The sequence below is a fragment of the Mustela nivalis genome (assembly GCF_964662115.1).
Source record: "Mustela nivalis genome assembly, chromosome: 4".
Taxonomy (NCBI): Eukaryota; Metazoa; Chordata; class Mammalia; order Carnivora; family Mustelidae; genus Mustela; species Mustela nivalis.
In genome coordinates, this window is record NC_139023.1 from 129882041 (window position 1) to 129906986 (window position 24946).

The window sequence follows — 24946 nt, forward strand, 5'->3', positions numbered from 1 at the left end:
TTGTAAACATTCATTGGTAAATTATCAAAGGATCACATTCCAGCTAAATAGTTAGATTTACTTATGCCATAGTGGAATAGAAATGAATAAAATAACGGATGAATTAATATTTGTCTTTGGGACATAGCTAGCTAATTATTTTTAGACAAAAATTATAGAATCACAATGCTTTTTCCCCCTTAAAAGGAGGTCTTATAAATCACAATAATGTCAGCATAAATATATTTGAACATTGGTTATATAAATTTAAGAATGTTTACTGGAGTTATCTATTATAAATATAATTTATTTTCAGTAGGAAAAACAGTAATATAGAAGCATTGCCAATTAACATGCTTCACTAATATAACTAATTTCACATACCTCTATATCAAGTTCCTTCAATGAACAAAAGTTTTTTTTAAGTGTTCTTTATTAATAGTGTTTTTGTCTTATTTTAATAATGTATACAGTTAGAAATAACTTCTGCCAAAATTCTGCTAATAGAAATGAAATAACAAATCCTTGAAGGAACAACAAAATTGGATTTTACAACTTTTTTTTCTTTTTGGCTAATTACTTTTAATAACCTTAAATTTCCCTCTCTAAAACGTAGAGTACTCAGAATGATAATGTCAATAGCATATATGAATACTGTTACAAGACAGAGATATCGATGATACTATTTCTTTTTTTTATTTTATTTTTTATTTTTTTAATTTTTTATTTTTTATAAACATATATTTTTATCCCCAGGGGCACGTGCACCCAAATGTTTATAGCAGCAATGTCCACAATAGCCAAACTATCAATGATACTATTTCTTTACATTAAACTGTAACTTTTGCTTCTTGCACAAAAGGAGAAAGAAAAATAAAATAAGAATTAACAATGTTAAAGTGATGAGTTGCCTTTCTATATTAAACAATCTTCACCTATTATGCCTTAAATTATATAAGAAGATTTTTATTTTGAACCTTATGATTGATGGTGGCTGTGAAGCAATTCTACCATAGAATTCCCCATCAGTATTTTTAAAAATAAACTAGGTAGCAATATATAGCTCTTACAAGCTGGACATTATTTAAAAGGTTAAGAAGAAGTTAACTATAATTAGAAGGCAATGAAAAGTCTACTGCGAAATGAATGGTGTGTATTTTAGGAGATCTGTAAGATCAACTGGCATTAGTTATATCTCCTTCAAATGGCACTTGCTAGTCTCCTTTGATATGAAACTGAAAAGTTGCTTAAAATTTTATAGATGTATTATTTGTTTAAATTTTGGTTCTATCTGTAAATATGGACCAAGTGACTGAAGAAAACCAAAATTATCATTGAAATTCTTCAGTTAAAAATCAATTTAAACATCATCTTGGTTATGAGTATAAATATGTTTCTCTTGTGTTGAGAAGTTAATATATTTTATATTTTTAAATGATACATTTTAATACTTGGTAAATATTAAGTATCCATCCATCATCATCACTGTGTTATATGTTGTTAAGTATAAATGTAAACCTGTATAATCAAATGCAAAAACCTGATTTTGTTTAATATATTTAAATCCTTTATCAATATATTAATAATTTGAAGCCCTTTATTAATCTACTATCTTTGCTAACTCTTATACGTAACTCCATTAACTATACCATGCTATCTCAAGCCTGCTGTACTCTTTTTTTTTTTAATTTATTTATTTTCAGCATAACAGTATCATTATTTTTTCACCACACCCAGTGCTCCATGCAATCCATGCCCTCTATAATACCCACCACCTGGTACTCTTATTCGAAATACCTGTCACTCCTTCACCTAGTTCTTAACTCCACTGCAAGTCTAGTGTATTCTTAGAAGTCTTCTGTGACTCTGCAACTTAAATTTGACTTCCCTTTACTATTCTTTATATATTTGCAGATAGATTAAACAATATATGTATAGATGGCCTCCAACTTACTATTTTGCAACTTCACCATGGTGTGAAAGCAATATACATCTTGTAAACACTGTACTTCAAATTTTAATTTTGATGTTCTCCTGGGCTAGCACTGTGCCATTCTAATATTCCCTGGTGATATGGGGCAGCAGCGGTGAGCCATAGCTCCAAGTCAAACATGCAACCATAAGGACAAACAACCCATACACTTAAAATCATTCTGCACACATACAGCCATTTATTTTTCACTTTCAGTAAATTACATGGGCTGTTCACCACTTCATTATCAAATAGGCTTTATGTAAGATGAGTATGCCTAACTGTAGGCACCTGTAAGTGGTTAGAGTGAATTTACAGTAGGTTGGGCAAAGCTATGATATTCAGTAGGTTAGTTAAATGTATTTTCCACTTAAGATAATTTCAATTTACATTGGTTTTATTGGATGTAACCTCACCATAAGTTGTGGAAGATCTGCATTTATGAAACTTTCACACTGTATTATTAAATATATTGTAGTTTTGTTCTTTTTTGATTCCTTCTATCTGTGATATTTTCAAACTGGAATGATGTCTCTTATAGGTATACCCTCAGCATTTAACTGATTGGCTGGAAAAGTGTACTAGTTAAAGCAATATTTGTTTAATCCATGAAGATTAAACAATGACCAAATATGTGTTGCCTCTCATCTTTTTCTTCCCCCCTTATTGCATATCATATGAGATTAAATTGAAACCATAGTAAAAAATCAATATGCTTAATGAGAACTGTTATTAAAGAAATGGAATCCAGATATTGTTGAGCTGTGTTAGACTTAAATGATGTCCAATAAATATCAGTTGATTGATAATCCTGCATGTGGCTATAGTAAGTAAATAAAATCTCTAACAAGATGTTGAATATAAAAAAGTCTACAAATTTGTAGACAATTTACAAATTTATAGACAAATATCACTATGTCATTTGTTATTTGCACATTTAAATTGTATTATCTCCTAGGTGTCAGTACAGGGCTATAACATCATAACCCAAAGCTGAATATGTAAATGTCCCTGAGCTCAGAGTTTCTAGAGAAGAACAGCAAGGATGTTAATAGCTCTATTATGAAGCAACAAGTATGGTAATTGTGAGACAAAGAACTTAAAAAAAAAAAAAGAATTTAGCCATAAAAAGCATTTATCTATTTGTAAAGAATGCACTGGACTTAGATAAATTAAAAAAGACAAGGGAAGATCTTCCAGTAGAGAGTAGAATGTGTTTGAGAATGGTAATAATAACACAACTTAGTCAGAAAACAGCTAGTGTTTGGAGGGGTTGTAGGAAAGAATGAATATGTATGAATAGTACCAATAATTAATAAAGAAATAGGCTTTCCAGAATAAGTTAAATAATTTGAAACTTCTTTTTCTCATGAAAGCTACAAGCAGCCATTAGAGGATTTTAAAGAGGAATGCACAATGGCCAAATATAAATTTTATGGGGCTTTGTCTGCCTTTAATAGGAAGTGCAGGTTTAAACTGGAGGGGCAATCTTAGTAGGAAAGGATCAGTTAGAAGGTGAGACATGGTAAGGGCTTAAACTAAGGCAGCCATGGTGGAAATGAGATGACAGAAGAGATTTAAGATAAATAAAAAAGTTAAATTCACAAGGTTTTGTAGATTAGATCTGAGGGGCAAATTGAGAGAGACCTTGACCAGGACTCAGTTTTCTGGCTATATTGAAATGGAATAGGAAACACTGCAAATGTTGCAGGTTTGGGGATGAAGGTAATTGGTCTGGATTTTGATTTGGGAAACAAAGGAGAAAGAAGAATTACATTTCCTTACTACTTACAGCCCACTGACAAGTCCTTGAAACAGACAGGTTGACGTTGCTCTAGGAATTTAGCTGCCTCGATTTTAATACTTTGATAAGAGCAAAAGACAATCCTAGCCCAACCCCCATAATCCTATAAATCTAACATATAAAAATTCTTTTTGAAACTTCCTTTATGGGTTTTGTTTTATTTTGTTTTGTTTTGTTTTGTTTTACTTTCTTTACTCCAAAGATACATGTTGGCAATCATCCTTCAAGCATATGACCCTACTAATATACATCTGGAGGGTCTCATGACCATGGTTTTACTAGACAGTAATAAATGATGTTTCCTCAACAATAACTAGCCCCATCAAGGTCCTGGAAACCTTGTTTCCAAAATAATATTCAAGCAGCAAGCTAATAGGCAATGTTTATGATCATGTGCAAATTCACCAATTTAACAGCTATATAGGTTATAGGTGGAAAATGAATGCATGTTGGATGTTTGATATTTCTGGAAGAAATCCAAAATCTTTAGTCATGCCAAAGCTCCTTGCTTTCTTTGGCTTAGAAGATTTTGAATCATAAATATTCTCAAATTCCCCTTGGATTTTAAGAGTCAACAATGGCCTCAGGCTTATATTAAAAATAAATTAGTGATAAAAATTACATGGTGAATGATGCATTATATTACAAATATTAAATGTCTACATTTTTAGTTAAGGGGAAAAAAGAAATGGATTGTTTATAGTCTAAAGAAGAAAAAAGTCGATAACTTCCTTTTTAATAACTGGTGTTGATGTTATTTTCCATATTAAAATAGAACACTATAAGTTTCTAAAAAGTTGAAATGAAATCTTGCTAACTAAATAGTTTTTATTGGTGACATATAACTTGGGTTCTGTTATCAATGAATAGCCTAAAGGGTAAAAATGCTCCTTTTCTATAAATGAGAATTTTAAAATTCATAGATTTAAGGGAAAAAGTTATATCTTCACACTGCTGTATTAAAACTGAGTAACAGAGTCAGATATCTCTACTACTAAAATAATTTTCAGTCTTTGGGAATGAAGTATGACTTGGGGATTTGATTTTTAAATTTGAAGTTCAGTACTTATTCTGAAACATGTTTTTAAGCAGAATAAGGTATAGTAGTTTATATTAAGCATTTAATGACTTTAAAAATCCAGACATATTAAAATAAAACTAATAATAAAAATTTTATTAACATTTTAATTTTTATAAAATTTATTGATTATGCTGTGATATGCTATCTCTCAGTGTTAGTTTTGCCAGCTACATACATACTAGGAAATCAAGCATTGAAAAAAACAAACAAAAAACAAACAAAAACTAATGTGCAAACTGCCACACCTACAATTGGATTCTGGTTTGAATTAAAGTGATTATTTCAACTGATTTAGTGCCTGTGAGTAACTTAAACCATGTTTCAAGAGAACACTTTGCTTTAAATGGATGTTAGCTGTACATGGTGAGAATTGTTTCAAATAGGAAACAGGGAAAGAACGATCTTAAAAATGATCAGAAAAACTGATGAACCAGTGAACTCTACCTCTGAAACTAATAATACACTATATGTTAATTGATTGAATTTAAATAATTTTTTTAAAAAGAATGAGCCAAAAAAAAATCTGACTGAATAATCAAAATAAATAAATAAATAGATAAACAAAATAGTAAAATATTTAAGGAGCAGCCTATTAGTACAAAATACACAATCAAAGAAATCAGTTGAGGACTGATGAAACTACCAAAGGAGCAGAGGTGGTGTGCAGAACTGCTCAGATTTGAATTTAAATGATAATCATATTTAATCAATGCTGAAAAACAAACAAACAAAAAAACCCAAAACAAACAGACAAAAACAGACTATAAAGACAAAAGCAGAACATCTTCTATCTTCTTAGATGCCATGGATAGAGAAATAGAAATTGATGTCCTGTTCCACCTTTGTAACTGAAGGCTGAGCAGTACATCTGGCTAAACAGTGGTATTTACCAGTCTCCCTAGCACAGTTATTATAGTTATTGCTCATCAGTGACCCATAAACAGTTGCAGGACTTCCAGGAATAAATTCCTTTTTCTTCTACCTGCTTTGTACTTCTGTGGACACGGACTGTTGAATGATGACACATATATATCATGACACATATAGATTGGTGGCTGGAGCTCCAATAGCCTGCTTGATCCTGAGATGACCTTAAAGATGAAAGCTATCCTCTTGGAATACCAGAAAAGAAGATAGAAGATTGAGATCCAGATGCTTCATGGAGCAATCATGTGAGCTATGGAAAGTACATTTTATGAAAGAATAAACTCCTTTGAGTTTAATCTACTATTTTCCCTAGCCTCTTCTCACTGTGAGGTACAATTACTAACAGGGTAGATGGACGTAAAGGAAACAAAAATCACAGAACAAATGTTAAGATGGAAAAAAATAAGGAATCTACAAAGCCAATGTATTAAATTCACATGAATTTTTAACAGTTCGAATTTTTAATCTCAGTGATGTAATCCACAGGATCCTTTGTAAGAAAATGGTTTCATGCACTATTTAAGCCAATTTGACTTTCATGTAAAGAGAATGCCAGACATAGTAAATAAAATGCAGCTCCTAATTAAAGTAGAATTTCAGACAGATAAGAATGATTCTTGTATGAAGTATATCCTATGCAATATTCTGTACCTACTTATAATGAAAAAATATTTATCATATATCTGAAATCTAAATGTATCTCTGAGTGCTGCATTTTATCTAGCAAGTCTACCTTTAAAGTTGTGAAAGACATGATAATATAAATTACATCACACTATTTCAAAATAATATTTTCATAGGGCTTTACATTTGTTATTAAGCATGATGACATATTGAATCAAGCTACTGATAGTAATAAGACAAATAACTTATATTTTATGTTCAACCTAGTATGCGCCATTGAGTTTTATGACAATCCCTTCTTTTATAGATGAAAGGACTGTGACTTAAATTGGTTCAATCAATTCATGGCAAAACTAGGAATGGCAATAATAAATGGCAAAACTACGAATCTAGTTTTGGAATCTAAAAACCAGCTAAAGAGAAGGTCAACAGGGGAGTCACGTTCTAAACCTCATAGCTCCTCATCTGCATTCCCTGGTCATAGCTCATCAAACCAGGATTAGGACTCAAGCTCAATCATTTGTGGTTTATATGCCACATCCCATCCAAATCAAAGTAAACCAATTATCTATTGCAGGAAGGAGGACTGAGGCAAGCAGGACAGAGACAGGCAGAAAGAGGACTGAGGACACATATATGAGGGAAAATACATGAAAATATAGTAGCTGAGTGAATTTAATGGCCTATCATTAGAGCAAAATTAATACAAGATTGCTAATAGGAAGTTAAGTCAGCATGATTCCTAAAACTGCATTGAAAAGAGAAAAAAAAATCCCATTTCAGGGACTATAATCAGAATAAATTTGGTGGAGGCATTTCCTGTTAGTTCCCAAACTCTCTTACTACCATATGCATCCTAACATTGAATTTCTGTTGTTTCAGGTAAGCTGAGTGTTTCTGTGCTGTTGAAACCTACATTAGAAAGAAGAGGAAAATGAGGAAGAGTTGGGAAGAAGACAAGAAAGAAAAGAAAGCAAAGAACCTAGTTTAACTGAAGATTTAAACTATGACTCATAATGTTACCAGTTTTAAAATGCTTTATCTCATTAGCTCTCATGCAAAAATGAGTTCATTCTACTGTTATCTTCAGTTTACAGGTAAGGAATCTGGGAATAAGCAGGTTAAGTACCTTGAGGACACAACACTCCCAAGAGACCAAATATTAATTGGAATCCAGACAGTCTGAACCCCCAGCCCATTTTGTAAACCACTATGTCACTGCCTCTCATAGTTCAGGAATGTTCTTTAATTCATTTGGCAAAAAACAGAAGACAGGTTAAATGAAAGACCCCTAACATCAAATTAATATCAATCAGTCCCACACATAATAGCAGAGAATATAAAATCTATTAGTAATGTATAAGGGCCAGAATTACTTGGGATACATTTTGCAAAGGGTAGTAGAAAATGACAAACCATCTCACCTCTGTGCAGTGGCAAAACTCAAGAACTAGAGTCAATCATGCCATATAAACATTCCAACTGTAAAACTTATTTATTCAACAACCTTTGGAAAAAAGTATTTTAGCATAAATCCCCACATATGCAAATGAGGCTAAGCTTCCCTGCTGCTGCAAAAAATAAAAAAAAGAGTTTCCCTGCTTCATGGAGTTGACTTTAGGACTGGTAAGATAATGAAGTTGTGGGGAGGAGTCAAGATGGCGGAGAAGTAGCAGGCTGAGACTACTTCAGCTGGCCAGAGATCAGCTAGATAGCTTATCTAAAGATTGCAAACACCTGAAAATCCATCGGCAGATCAAAGAGAAGAACAGCATTTCTGGAAACAGAAAAAAAACCACTTTCTGAAAGGTAGGACCGGCAGAGAAGTGAATCCAAAGCGACGGGAAGATAGACCCCGGCGGGAGGGGCCGGCTCCCAGCAAGCGGCAGAGCAACGGCGCACAAAATCAGGACTTTTAAAAGTCTGTTCCGCTGAGGGACATCGCTCCAGAGGCTAAACCGGGGCGAAGCCTACGCGGGGTCAGCGTGGCCTCAGGTCCTGCAGGGTCACAGAAGGATCGGGGGTGTCTGAGTGTCGCAGAGCTTGTGGGTATTGGAACGGGAAAGCCAGCTACAGAGACAGAGCCGACAGTAAGCTCACAGCTCGGCGTTACCTTGAACCGGTCGCAGGCTCGGTGAGCTCGGTGTGCAGCCGGAGGTCAGGCAGACGGGAGTAACTGGGCGCTGTTGTCTAAGGGTGCACTGAGGGGTGGGGCCCTGGACTCTCGGCTCCTCCGGGCCAGAGACCAGGAGGCCGCCATTTGTATTCCTGTCCTCTGGAACTCTACGGAAAGCGCTCAGGGAACAAAACCTCCTGAAAGCAAACCCGAGCAGATTACTCACCCCGGCCCCTGCTAAGGGTGGTGCAATTCCGCCTGGGGCAAAGACACTTGAGAATCACTACAACAGGCCCCTTCCCCAGAAGATCAACAGGAAATCCAGCCGAGACCAAGTTCATCTACCAAGGAGTGAGGTTTCAATACCAAGGAGAGCAGCAGAATTCCAGAGGAGGAAAAAGCAAAGCACGGAACTCATGGCTTTTTCCCAGTGATTTTTTTGAGTCTTGCAGTTAATTTAATTTTTTTCTTTTTCATTTTTTGTTTTTTTTCTCGCCTGCAGGTAAAATTTGTTTTTAACTTTTACCTTTTACTTTTTAACGTTTTTTAAATACTTTATCTAATATACATATTTTTCTTTTTTATATTTTTCTTATTTGTTTTCTTTTTTTAAATTCTTTTCTTTTCTTTTTTTTTCTTTCTTCCTTTTTGAACCTCTTTTTATCCCCGTTTTCCCCCCTCACGATTTGGGATCTCTTCTAATTTGGTTAAAGCATATTTTCCTGGGGTTGTTGCCACCCTTTAGTATTTTACTTGCTCCTTCATATACTCTTATCTGGACAAAATGACAAGACAGAAAAATTCAAGACAAAAAAAAAAGAACAAGAGGCAGTACCGAAGGCTAGGGACATAATCAATACAGACATTGGTAATATGTCAGATCTAGAGTTCAGAATGACAATTCTCAAGGTTCTAGCTGGGCTCGAAAAAGCCATGGAAGATATTAGAGAAACCCTCTCGAGAGATATAAAAGCTCTTTCTGGAGAAATAAAAGAACTAAAATCTAACCAAGTTGAAATCAAAAAGCTATTAATGAGGTGCAATCAAAAATGGAGGCTCTAACTGCTAGGATAAATGAGGCAGAAGAAAGAATTAGTGATATAGAAGACCAAATGACAGAGAGTAAAGAAGCTGAGCAAAAGAGGGACAAACAGCCACTGGACCACGAGGGGAGAATTCGAGAGATAAGTGACACCATAAGATGAAACAACATTAGAATAATTGGGATTCCAGAAGAAGAAGAAAGAGAGAGGGGAGCAGAAGGTATACTGGAGAGAATTATTGGGAAGAATTTCCCCAATATGGCAAAGGGAATGAGCATCAAAATTCAGGAGGTTCAGAGAACACCCCTCAAAATCAATAAGAATAGGCCCACACCCCGTCACCTAATAGTAAAATTTAGAAGTCTCAGTGACAAAGAGAAAATCCTGAAAGCAGCCCGGGAAAAGAAGTCTGTAACATACAATGGTAAAAATATTAGATTGGCGGCTGACTTATCCACAGAGACCTGGCAGGCCAGAAAGAGCTGGCATGATATTTTCAGAGCACTAAACGAAAAAACATGCAGCCAAGAATAATATATCCAGCTAGGCTATCATTGAAAATAGAAGGAGAGATTAAAAGCTTCCAGGACAAACAAAAGCTGAAAGAATTTGCAAACACAAAGCAGCTATACAGGAAGTATTGAAAGGGGTCCTCTAGCAAAGAGAGAGCCTACAAGTGGTAGATCAGAAAGGAACAGAGACCATATACAGTAACAGTCACCTTACAGGCAATATAATGGCACTAAAGTCATATCTCTCAATAGTTACCCTGAATGTTAATGGGCTAAATGCCCCTGTCAAAAGACACAGGGTATCAGAATGGATAAAAAAACAAAACCCATCTATATGTTGCCTCCAAGAAACTCATTTTAAGCCCGAAGACACCTCCAGATTTAAAGTGAGGGGGTGGAAAAGAATTTACCATGCTAATGGACATCAGAAGAAAGCAGGAGTGGCAATCCTTATATCAGATCAATTAGATTTTAAGCCAAAGACTATAATAAGAGATGAGGAAGGACACTATATCATACTCAAAGGGTCTGTCCAACAAGAAGATTTAACAATTTTAAATATCTATGCCCCCAACGTGGGAGCAGCCAACTATATAAACCAATTAATAACACAATCAAAGAAACACATCAACAAAAATACAATAATAGTAGGGGACTTTAACACTCCCCTCACTGAAATGGACAGATCATCCAAGCAAAAGATTAGCAAGGAAATAAAGGCCTTAAATGACACACTGGACCAGATGGACATCACAGATATATTCAGAACATTTCATCCCAAAGCAACAAAATACACATCCTTCTCTAGTGCACATGGAACATTCTCCAGAATAGATCACATCCTCGGTCCTAAATCAGGACTCAACCGGTATCAAAAGATTGGGATCATTCCCTGCTATTTTCAGACCACAATACTCTAAAGCTAGAACTCAACCTCAAAAGGAAGTTTGAAAAGAACACAAAACATGGTGACTAAACAGCATCCTTCTAAAGAATGAATTGGTCAACCGGGAAATTAAAGAAGAATTGAAAAAAATCATGGAAACAAATGATAATGAAAATACAACGGTTCAAAATCTGTATGACACAACAAAGGCAGTACTGAGGGGAAAATATATAGCTGTACAAGCCTTTCTCAAGAAACAAGAAAGGTCTGAGGTACACAACCTAACCCTACACCTAAAGGAGCTGGAGAAAGAACAAGAAAGAAACCCTAAGCCCAGCAGGAGAAGAGAAATCATAAAGATCAGAGCAGAAATCAATGAAATAGAAAACCAAAAAAATAATAGAACAAATCAACGAAACTAGGAGCTGGTTCTTTGAAAGAATTAATAAAATTGATAAACCCCTGGCCCGACTTATCAAAAAGAAAAGAGAAAGGACCCAAATAAATAAAATCATGAATGAAAGAGGAGAGATCACAACTAACACCAAAGAAATACAAACTACTATAAGAACATACTATGAGCAACTCTACGCCAATAAATTTGACAATCTGGAAGAAATTGATGCATTCCTAGAAACATATAAACTACCACAACTGAACCAGGAAGAAATAGAAAGCCTGAACAGACATATAACCACTAAGGAGATTGAAACAGTCATTAAAAATCTCCAAACAAATAAAAGCCCAGGGCCAGACTGCTTCCCGGGGGATTTCTACCAAACATTTAAAGAAGAACTAATTCTTATTCTCCTGAAACTGTTCCAAAAAATAGAAATGGAAGGAAAACTTCCAAACTCATTTTATGAGGCCAGCATCACCTTGATCCCAAAACCAGACAAGGATCCCATCAAAAAAGAGAGCTATATACCAATATCCTTGATGAACACAGATGTGAAAATACTCAACAAAATACTAGCCAATAGGATTCAACAGTACATTAAAAGGATTATTCACCATGACCAAGTAGGATTTATTCCAGGGCTGCAAGGTTGGTTCAACATCCGCAAATCAGTCAATGTGATACAACACATCAATAAAAGAAAGAACAAGAACCATATGATACTCTCAATAGATGCTGAAAAAGCATTTGACAAAGTACAGCATCCCTTCCTGATCAAAACTCTTCAAAGTGTAGGGATAGAGGGCACATACCTCAATATCATCAAAGCCATCTATGAAAAACCCACCGCAAATATCATTCTCAATGGAGAAAAACTGAAAGCTTTTCCGCTAAGGTCAGGAACATGGCAGGGATGTCCATTATCACCACTGCTATTCAACATAGTACTAGATTTCCTAGCCTCAGCAATCAGACAACAAAAGGAAATTAAAGGCATCCAAATGGGCAAAGAAGAAGTCAAATTATCACTCTTCGCAGATGATATGATACTATATGTGGAAAACCCAAAAGACTCCACTCCAAAACTGCTAGAACTTATACAGGAATTCAGTAAAGTGTCAGGATATAAAATCAATGCACAGAAATCAGTTGCATTTCTCTACACCAACAGCAAGACAGAAGAAAGAGATATTAAGGAGTCAATCCCATTTACAATTGCACCCCAAACCATAAGATATCTAGGAATAAACCTAATCAAAGAGGCACAGAATCTATACTCAGAATACTATAAAGTACTCATGAAAGAAATGGAGGAAGATACAAAGAAATGGAAAAATGCTCCATGCTCCTGGATTGGAAGAATAAATATTGTGTAAATGTCTATGCCACCTAAAGCAGTCGACACATTTAATGCAATTCCTATCAAAGTACCATCCATCTTTTTCAAAGAAATGGAACAAATAATGCTCAAATTTATATGGAACCAGAAAAGACCTCGAATAGCCAAAGGGATATTGAAAAAGAAAGCCAACATTGGTGGCATCACAATTCCGGACTTCAAGCTCTATTACAAAGCTGTCATCATCAAGACAGCATGGTACTGGCACAAAAACAGACCCATAGATCAATGGAACAGAATAGAGAGCCCAGAAATAGACCCTCAACTCTACGGTCAACTAATCTTTGACAAAGCAGGAAAGACTGTCCAATGGAAAAAAGACAGCCTCTTCAATAAATGGTGCTAGGAAAATTGGACAGCCACATGCAGAAAAATGAAATTGGACCATTTCCTTACCCCACACACAAAAATAGACTCAAAATGGATGAAGGACCTCAATGTGCGAAAGGAATCCATCAAAATCCTTGAGGAGACCACAGGCAGCAACCTCTTCGACCTCAGCCGCAGCAACATCTTCCTAGGAACAACGCCAAAGGCAAGGGAAGCAAGGGCAAAAATGAACTATTGGGATTTCATCAAGATCAAAAGCTTTTGCACAGCAAAGGAAACAGTTAACAAAACCAAAAGACAACTGACAGAATGGGAGAAGATATTTGCAAACAACATATCAGACAAAGGACTAGTGTCCAGAATCTATAAAGAACTTAGCAAACTCAACACCCAAAGAACAAATAATCCAATCAAGAAATGGGCAGAGGACATGAACAGACATTTCTGCAAAGAAGACATCCAGATGACCAACAGACACATGAGAAAGTGCTCCATATCACTTGGCATCAGGGAAATACAAATCAAAACCACAATGAGATATCACCTCACACCAGTCAGAATGGCTAAAATCAACAAGTCAGGAAATGACAGATGCTGGCGAGGATGCGGAGAAAGGGGAACCCTCCTACACTGTTGGTGGGAATGCAAGCTGGTGCAGCCACTCTGGAAAACAGCATGGAGGTTCCTCAGAATGTTGAAAATAGAACTGCCCTCTGACCCAGCAATTGCACTATTGAATATTTACCCTAAAAAACAAACGTAGTGATCCTAAGGGGCACGTGCCCCTGAATGTTTATAGCAGCAATGTCCACAATAGCCAAACTATGGTAAGAACCTAGATGTCCATCAAAAGATGAATGGATCAAGAATATGTGCTATATATACACAATGGAATACTATGCAGCCATCAAAAGAAATGAAGTCTTGGGGCACCAGGGTGGCTCAGTGGGTTAAGCCGCTGCCTTCGCCTCAGGTCATGATCTCAGGGTCCTGGGATCAAGTCCCACATCAGGCTCTCTGCTCAGCAGGGAGCCTGCTTCCTCCTCTCCTCTCTCTGCTTGCCTCTCTGCCTACTTGTGATCTCTCTCTGTCAAATAAATAAATAAAAAATCTTTAAAAAAAAAAAAAAAAGAAATGAAGTCTTGCCATTTGCGACAACGTGGATGGAACTAGAGCATATCATGCTTAGCAAAATAAGTCAAGCAGAGAAAGACAACTATCATATGATCTCCCTGATATGAGGAAGTGGTGATGCAACATGGAGGCTCAAATGGGTAGGAGAAGAATCAATGAAACTAGATGGGATTGGGAGGGAGACAAACCATAAGTGACTCTTAATCTCACAAAAGGGTTGCTGGGGGCAGGGAGTTTGGGAGAAGTGGGTGGGATTATGGACATTGGGAGGGTATGTGCTTTGGTGAGTGCTGTGAAGTGTGTAAACCTGGTGATTCACAGACCTGTACCCCTGGGGATAAAAATATATGTTTATAAAAAATAAATTAAAAAAAATAATGAAGTTGTGACAAGGAGAATTAATATGAATCTATCTTACTAAACAAATAAAATTATATTTCTAATACATGGAAGAAAGATTAACAATGTATTCACTGGATTCTTTTACACTTAAGAATGGAAATAAATAGATATAAAAAAGGAGGGGTAATCATGCTTTTAAAAAAATAAACCTATATTATTTTAATCTTTTACAATAAGAAAGTATTTGTATATTTCCTAGGTAAATATATGTTAAATCCTACTAATATATATTAAAGAATCAAGAAGATATTAAAAATTGTCATCCATTTCCTTTGACATCTAAACACTTATAATTTTAACTTTACATAATTTAATGGGAATTAAACCCACTCTTGTGAGAACAAATATATACTAATTGAGCATAAAACTGACTCATATCTGGAAATTTTGAATGTGCTTTTTGTTTATGAACAAAAAATGTATTTTATAATAGTAAGGTCATCTAAAATGTATATGTAATATATATATATATATGTAATGATGAAACATACATTTTAAGAATATATGATTATAGATGTTTCTTAACATATTAAACACATAAAATTATTTAGACTACATTCCTAAATGCAAACACTAGAACCCATTCTAGCTAGTTTTAATCATGAAGATTATTTAATGAAGATATTAGGGAGATCATAGGATATCCAGAACTGAGTGTTATCCTTAGGAAATGAGATGCCAGGAAAAAAGCACAAGCCACTTGCTGAAACCCATGAAGATCCAACTGAAGCTGAACACTGACCAACTCCAGAACATTTATCACTGATGTCCTTGTAAGTAGGATCTACTGCCACAGCTCTCATGAGGAGGGATGGATGGGTGGAGTGAATTCTGTAAAGCATCTGTGATTCCCTGTTCTTTCTTACAAAATGAACTGCTGAGCAGTGTCTTTGTTAAGGCCTTATTCACATATCTGCTCCCTAATTGCAAAGAATTCTCATTAAGTAAGACCTCGGTTTCTAGCTTGGAAAAGCAAAGAACCAAAGCACTGCCAAAATATTTGAAGGGTCGTTCGAAAGATGTTAAGTAATTAGATAACACATCTAAAGTCCACTAGAGACAATATCAACTCTTTCTCTTTCTATATATATATATATGCACACACACACACACATAAACTATTTAATAAATATTTTATAACAAATATATTATATAGTATAATATATGGTAGGCTATATAATAGTTTATTATATTTAATACAGTTCTATGTATAAAAATTATATAGTTTGTTAACTGTAATAAACTATAAATTCTATACACAGATGGATCACTATAAATAGATAATTCACATGGTGAAGTCCTTATTTTAAAAGCAGAAGCAAGAACAAAACAAAATATAATGTAATATTTTGTAACTTTTATTTCACCCTTTAGTTATATTGGTAAATGTATTTAAATGAAAACACTAGTAGTATATAGGAAAATTACATAACTATCCCTTTCAAAGATATCCCTGCAGTTTCATTTGGAATGCTATAAGTTATATGTATACTATAGGTTAGGAATGCATGTCTGATTTATTTCAATATGCCTTGTAATGAAAATGAAACCTTTTAAATCTTAAAAATGTTTTTAAAATTCTCAAAATTTATCTGCTATATTAAATGTAACCAAAATAACTTTATCCAATATAAGTCAATTTATTGATGCCAGAATTTGTCTAGTGCTTACATATATTTTAGACACCAAACTTATTTACAATCCTTTTCTTAGAAATTTCAATTTCCTAGAACAGTCAGAAGTTAGGAAGGAAACAAAATAACTTACAAGATACAGACACAAAAGTATGTTCATGTTTACAATTTTTCCACAGATTATTCATAACATACCCTTCCTTACTGAAACAATTCAAATGAGCTTATTTTGAGGTATTCAAACCAGAGCACCAAAGAATACATGGGCCTCTGGATATAACAGTGGAAAACTTGATAGTAGGAATGAAGGTAGAAAATAAAAGATAAAATGTAGACATAACAACATATAAGCATATCATTGTCTCTCAAAGATTGTTGAATACTGCTGAGATTATAGCTATTCTAATGCACAGTATTCTTAGTATCATAGGAATTAAGTATTAATCTCCATATACTTTCTGAAGAAATTTCACAGATGTAAACAAATTTAGAAAAAAATATTAAATAAAAAAATTACAGTTGGAAATCTTCTGTTTTGAATCATTTGAAGACATTAAACAAGAAGATTTAGTAAGGTAGTATACATAGGAGTGACTCTTAGACCTGTGGTTTGGAGTTTCTGTATGAAGCAACAAAGAATGAGCAAAAGGTTATGGTTTTCTTGAGCAATAATAAAAAATAACTAAAATTTACATGCATAGAGATCATAAAATCCCCAAAATCACTAAGACAAAGGATTGCCGAATGTAATTCCATGGGCATCCCATAACACTGACTTTTTTAGTTCTTTTCATCATCTAGGAGGATGTACACTTTTTAACCCTCACTTGGAACACATAGCATGGAAGGAACAGATGAATACCCTGTTTCTGTTTCATTTTCAAAGCTGTACCCTTTCAAATTGAGTTTAAGATTCTGAGTCTCTAGGTGTGAACCTCAGTGGAGAAATTTATACAATTTTATTCTAGAAAATAGACCATTTATTGCTTGATTAATGTTTATTATTTTTAATACACTATGAAGTATCTGAAGCAAAAACTGCCCTTACCCAATCTAACACCTCACAAGCTTTAGGCTATTGCTCAACCATAATAGCAAATACAAAAGGATTAATTGTTGATAACTGTAGAAATTCTTACCATCAGAAAGAATTGGTTTAAGTTGATATAATCTCACTAATACAGTGCTCCATAGCCTGCTCACCACATCTACTCACATGATTTGGGTAATTTCAAATGATCCATGGTGCACCTCTCAGTCAGTAGTGTGGAAATGAAAATGTTCGAATAGCCCTCTTCTACTCTATGTCCAATATTCATTAAGCTCTTCAGACTTTACAAAGTCTAAAGCATACTGCGTGAAATATGCAAATTTTAAAGCAACATCTATTTAGTACTCACATTGATGTCTTCCAAATCTAAATTATTTAGAATAATATTGTTCCTTTTCCAGATGATGGGGGGTCTCAGTGCCCCCTGAATGGCACAGCTCAAAACAGCACTCTGTCCCACAGTTGTCGCTGTAATGCTTAGTTTCTGATCCTCAGGTAGACTCAACTGGATAACCTCTGTAAAGATAAAGTGTCAGTAATGTTGATGAGCATGTAGTTTTATAAGGTTAATTAGTACAAAGTTTTTGAATACTAGTAATTAAGGCTTTTAGTTTGAATAAAATGGAAAAAAGCTTGTGATGAAATGAAAAAAAGGAATAAATTGTTTCCAATAAAAGGTCAGAATGACATTTCAATTTAATTGATTGACAAGCATCCTCATGAGGCAAAGAACTATTAAACATAAAATGAGTATCAGAAGTAGAGTTATTATAAGCCTGGCAGATTGCACCCAAAAGAGAGATAAATTATTTAACTGCCAAATCGACATGTAGTGTGACATCGGCATTGAAATAAAAATGATGTTGTTTATTCACTGATAGATTTATATTGTAGGTGAGGTGAGATCATTGCTGGCTGGCTTCAGAGAACACTAGCATAGCTGAATGGGTAAAATGTATCATTATGCTGGGAAACATAAATTTACTCTAAGGGGATAAGATTTATTTGGGAAGTTGACGAAGGAAAAACTGAAGTTCACCAACCAAACAGCAATTAAGTGAAATTCTGTCAGCTGCCTTTATCAGTCAGTGTTGGTATAGTACAGTTGCTTCCTAATCCTTAAATTTTAAAGTCAAGTATAATATTTTTAACTATTCAACACATTTCTCCTAACAATTATGCCAAACCAGTAAATATAATATGAAATCTGGATCTGGCTTTCCTTTTCTGTTTTCAGACAATCTTTACCCATTATGGGAATTAACAAGTCTGTCATTGTGCATTTTCATGAGAGATGACTGGATAACCCTACAAGTTTTCACCCATGTCTCATCAGCTGACATTCACAGACATTAACTTTTCTACCCTGAGTTTTGCATTTTGACTTTGCTCAGTCTTAGTCAGGTTAAAATATCACAAATTAATATTCTGAAATGAACTTTCCATGGTGGTAGTGGGGGAGAGACAATGATTGTCTTCTATTTGTTGTGATTGATGGTATGTTTCATGGGGGCATTGAGTACAGGAAAGTGGTGGCTTTTAATTTGCAATAGATACATATCAGTTGCAATCTTTGCTGTGCCCTGCCCCCGCAAACCCCTCTCCTTTCCTTTCACATTTCTATCTTCTTTCTCTCTCTTTCTGAATCCTATGTCCTCTTGAGAAGAAAGATGAATGCCAATCAAATACATTTTATAGAATGTAACTATTCAATAAACAATAACGTTATTTTTTGGTACCATCATAAATTGTCAAGTCAAAAATAGCATACACTTTTGTATTGAAAGACGAGGATTGAACATACAATCCCCCCACAACCATATGGTAAGCATTAACATTAAATGATCTCTGTTGTCATAAGCCCTGTCTTCCACACCATTAGTTAATGAATATAAATGAAAAAAATTGACTTTTACTTGTTGTAGAAGATCTAGTGCCTAAATCTAAAAGTCTTAATGACTTAAGGAAAAGCTTTTTGTGTTGTTAAAGAAGTGGGTAGGCTTGCCTTTGAAACTGGAAACCCTATGAGCCAGACTCAGCCCAAGTTTATTCTTTTTGTCAGGACATCACTTATAGAAATGATACAAATGGGTAACAAGGACCTTGCTCAGTCATTTGTATTGGCACCCTGATGTTTCTTAATGGTATTTATCTATATTCATATTTTATTTCAATGTTTCTTGAGCAAAAAGAACACAAGCAATATGTTTAATCTTCTTTTCTTTAGTACTCATACTCTTTTTTTTTTCTTTCTTTCTTTCTATAAAACCACTAAAATATATTTGGCCAATTAGGCATAGTAAATATTTGAAATTTGCAGAAACAGTGTTTCTTTAGGTCTTTTTTTTCCCCTTAAGATTGTATTTATTTATTTGAGAGAGAGAATGAGGAAGTAGGGGCAGAGGGAAAGGGAGAGAGAAAATCTCAAGCAGACTCCATGATAAAGATGGACCCCAACATGGGGTTCAATCACATAACCCTGAGATCATGACCTGATCTAAAGTCAAGGGTTGGATGCTTAACCAACTGAGCCACCAAGGTGTCCCTAGGTCTTTTTTATTTTAATATTACAAACCTATAGAAAAAGGGAGAATTACAAAAGTAGTAACATCATGTAGACTATTATAAGGATTATCAATAATTTTCTATTAACATTTCTGAATTCCAACTTCTGGCTTATAAAATCATGTAAGAAATAATGGGACATCTGGTTCTAAAATCAGCATGTTAGCATTGGCTATTCTGACATTTAGAAATACAATTGCTACTAAGTCATCTTAGAATCTTTTCACTAACCTCCTGTATCTGGTATTAGAGCTCAGTCCATTGAACTTTGTTGTGCTTTTACTAGTGACACACTAACAATGCTAATTAGATAATCTGAACATGTTAGAGTAAATGTGGAGATTTGGCATAACAATGTGAGACATCTTTCTAAAATGTAATTTTTTTGAGAGGATACATACTGAGAAATAATTACTATTCACCCAGGGCATATTATCTTGCACAGTAAAAAAGTTTTTCTTTAATTTGGAGATTACATTTTTTGAAATTATTTAAAAACTACCTCAGTAATATGTATTCTTAAATAATGATGTGTATTTTGAAAACTCTAGAATTTTTTCCTGCATATTTCATGCAACATATATTTCTCCTCTTCCCTGACATATCATATAGGACTACATGCACAAAGCCAATTATGTTCACTTGCTACTTCTCAAAATTAAGTGTTTTTTTCCTTAAGTAAATGCAGCAGCAAGATGTCTTTTACCTACAAAATTTTCATGCTTATCTTTACTAGTCTTCCTGATAGTTATTAACAAGGAAAGATTTAAGCACACACATTCACTAATATTAAACACTTTTATTCCTACATTCTAACTTTAATCAAACATGCTTTAATGGTGGAGAAAGTACACATAAAGCATATCAGATTTATATTTTATAACAAAATGGTGATTATGCCTAGAAACACATTAACAACCTAAAACAAAATCTATAAATCAATTCATAAGCCAACTTAAGGTTTATTTTAAGTGATATTAGTATAGGTTGGTTGTCTCTGAGTGTTTGTGTATATTTAGTGTTCACAGTTATCACTTTAGAAATGAGTTTCCAGGAAAAATATTGAAAATTTAATTTCTTATCAATTAGTATTAATATATATTTTCATGGATATACATTAAGGATAGCATATTTCATTCTATAACATTCTATCTACATCTTATGCTACTTATGTACAGAAAATTGCTTTGCAGAAAATAAGATGTACCGTTTTAGGACCCTCTTCCATCCTTTCGGGTCGAATGATAACACACATATGAAAAGTTTTCTTTAAGTAAAATCATCTATTACAGGATATCAAGAGTTAGTTGATGTCTTGAACAAAGATAAAGGCATAAAAATACATAGGCTAGGTATAAGAGATGGTACTAACTTTTTTTGAAACACTTCAGTACTTCTTTTGACCTATAAGCTTTGTGTCCTATTGGAAAACCTTTTAGTATCCAAGGAAATAAATCAGAGCTCTAGCTGTCGTGTTTCCTCTAATCTCATGTTATGAAGACTACTAATGCCATCTCTAGATCAGCTTTTTCTTTTGATTACTTGGGAAAGAGAAGAGGCAAATAAAAGTGTGGAAAAATTTTTGCACTTTTTTCATTTTCATAACTTGCCTTAGAGGAATATTAAGACATTGCTTTCAAAGTAATGAAAATTGTTTAGTCTCTTCCAGCAGAACCCAAAGCTAGAAAGACAAATACAGTTGAATCCAACTTCAACCACAGCAGGTAAGTATTTATGAAGGATTTATTCTAATAGCAACTGGGTGATAGAAATAGTAATAGGAACATGGGTAAAAATAGTATGTGTTCTAAAAAAGTACAAAAAAGGAATAAAATAATATGAATAATTGTGAAACACCAATTAAAAACAAGATGATTGTAGTAATTTGATTACATTCATTTAAAACAATCAGAAAAATTTAATTTATCATAAACAATATTCTGTTCTTTTGAAATTCCTAAGTACCTATTTATGTTAAATATTTGAATACTAGTTTTAATCTTATTGCCCTAATTACACATAACTATTATTATAGGAATGAAATATGGAAGAAATTTTATCAATAACATTTTCAAATTACATGTATTTTTCCCTTCTCTACTCCATTAAAAATAATCACTAATTAAAAACAGATAAAATACTTAAGTCAGAAATGTATCACACACACAAAAAAGATGGAAATCCTAAGTGGAATTATTGATTACTCTCATAATGAAACCACACTTATTCAATGATATACCCCTTAAAATAATTTGAAAATTCTGATGGTATCTTTTGTCAAGAAATATGTGATTTCAAAATAAATATTAATTTTTACTTAATTTAGACATGTCAAGATATATACTAATTTACTGTGATCAAATGTCTAGAATTGCTTATCAATTCTAAATATCTAGAATTGTTTATCTTATATTATATGCTTATATCAGAATGTGTGTTGCAAAAATAAAACAAAAATTTAAAAAGATATCTAGAAACGTTCCTTTGATAGCAATGGATTGGGTAATTTGGACTAACTCTGCAACTGAAGAAGTAACACAACAACAAAAAAACAACAAACAAACCTGGAATAAATACAAATAATATTCTTAAAACAATATATGAAAGACTTATTCTTTTCATTCTTATCTCATGAAAGAGATATAAGATAGTGAAGAACTATAACTTATATACATAAGATTTCACCTTGAGTCACTTAGTGTTTGGGGAATTTTTTCAACTAGAGAAGATGACTGAGGTTTAAATGCCCTTTGGTGGCTTTTTACTCCTTCAGGCATATGGAATGGGTACAGTAATGGATTACCACCTTCTCTCGGCTGGGACTTCAGGATGCCTCACTATGCAAGTGAATATGGACTGCAGCTCACTTTTATCCAAGTGTCTTGTAAAATATATAATCTTCCTCTCTATAGTAAGATAGTATCATCCAAGTCATCTAATCATTATTACAAATAATTCTTAACAAAATGTCCAAGAAACAAAGATAACATGGCATACACAGAAGACAGTGTGATGAGAATAAGCAGAAAGAGGGTACAATAGTAATAAATCCAACAGGATCAAAAAATTAATTGTTTATGAAAATAAAATCAGTTCAGAAAACTCGACAAAGACTTTAAACAATTTATAAACATTATAAATTCATGAAAGAGCCAAATAGAAAATATATAAGTAGAAAATGTAATAATTGAAATAAGAATTAAATTGATATGCTTAAGAACAGATTAGGCACAGCAGAAAAGTAAATGACTAAAATAAGGAAAAGATTAAAAGAAATTTTACACAATGAAACATAGAAGGATGAAGAATTAAAAATTCAGGTGAGGGTAGCAAAAATAGTTCCATGTGAAATCCGCAGAAGGAGAAAACAAAGAAAATGAAACAGAACTAATATCTGAAGAAATAGGACCTGAGGATTTTCCATAAATGTTTGAAAGATGCCAATCAATAAATAGAAGATCATCAAATGTCTAGCAAAGCAAATGAAAAACTACAATAATTTATAGCTAGACACTTTAGTGGAAAAATTGAAAAAAAAGATTAAAGAGAAAGAAAATCTTTAAAATTATGCAAATAAGAAAATACAGATAGACTCTATAGCAAGTAGAGCCAGAAAAGTAACTAGTGTCACCAGCAAAAATAGGAACAAGAAGCTAGCGGGATGCTATCTTCTAAGTGATGAAAGAAAATAAAATCAATCTTTTAATTTTTATTTATGTATATAAAATTCTAATAAATATATTTTTAAAAACAATTAGAGGGGCACCTGGGTGGCTCAGTGGGTTGAGGCCTCTGCCTTCGGCTCAGGTCATGATCTCAGGGTCCTGGGATCGAGCCCCACATGGGGCTCTCTGCTCAGCAGGGAGCCTGCTTCCCTTCCTCTCTGCCTGCCTCTCTGCCTACTTGTGATCTCTCTCTCTCTGTCAAATAAATAAATAAAATATTTAAAAAAAAACAATTAGAAAGTTCATCTCTAGTAAACTTGTCTCAAGGTAAACTCTGTAGGATATTCTTCTGGCAGAAGGAAAATGCTCTTAGGTGGGAGCTCAAAGATGCATGAAGGAAAGGAGAGCAAAGAAGGTGTTTAAATGAAAGTGTTAAAGTTTAACATTAAACTTTGTTACTTCAAAGTGCCTGATAATATAGAGGACTATCTTCATATTCCTAGGCAGAGAAAGATGTTTCAAAACACACACACACACACACAAATAAACACTAAAATCAAAACAAACAAACAAACAAGCAAAAAACAGGTAACAATAACAACAACAACAGCAATGAGTTCACCTCAAGGGAAATGATTTATATGTTTAACCACATCATAATTTAGATCACTTATTCTTCAAAATGTACTTTTTTTATTTTTTTAAAGATTTTATTTATTTATTTGACAGAGAGAGATCACAAGTGGGCAGAGATGCAGGCAGAGAGAGAGGAAGGGAAGCAGGCTCTCCGCTGAGCAGAGAGCCGGATGCGGGACTCGATCCCAGGACCCTGAGATCATGACCTGAGCCGAAGGCAGCGGCTTAACCCACTGAGCCACCCAGGCACCCTCAAAATGTACTTTTAAGAGACCAAAAATGCAAGACACCAAGCAGGAAAATAAATTCATAAAACTAACAAAGATCTCAGATAGAAAATTAATAATGATCTCCTAAAAATTAATAAGTAAAAGATAATTCCAAAGAATCACCAACCAAATACTTGAACAAATATTCCATGAATTAGTTAATCCATATGGCTTAAGAAAATCTGAAAAAGTATTTAGCAATGTATGTAATCAGAGAGATGAAAATTTAAGCCAAAACTTTGAGAATGGCATAAATTATAAAGCCTAGTGATAAGTATTGAAAGAATATGAAGCAACAGAAGATCTTACATTCCGTGAAAAAGAGTGTAAATTCATATATATACTTTCTTTCTTCATTAGTAAATAAAGCCTCATCTACACAAACTTGCTCTGCCAATTAATGTTTCCAAGTTAGCCATGTGTCTTGCAGAAGGCTAGAGTATAAGAGTGTTTAGGTGTTATTAAAAAATATATATACCAGAAGTAGCAATGCATATATTATGAAGATGCCTTTAAT

At 33.8% G+C, this 24946-nt stretch overlaps 1 protein-coding gene across 2 annotated transcripts in view; it reads right to left on the reverse strand.

The window, feature by feature from the left end:
- Positions 1-24946, reverse strand: part of FSTL5 (follistatin like 5) — a 766488-nt gene that overhangs the window by 251099 nt on the left and 490443 nt on the right. For both annotated transcript variants that reach the window (XM_082728205.1, XM_082728204.1), the window contains exon 7: positions 17644-17810. In XM_082728205.1, the coding sequence (XP_082584331.1) occupies positions 17644-17810 (167 nt within the window). The remainder of the gene's footprint in view (positions 1-17643; positions 17811-24946) is intronic.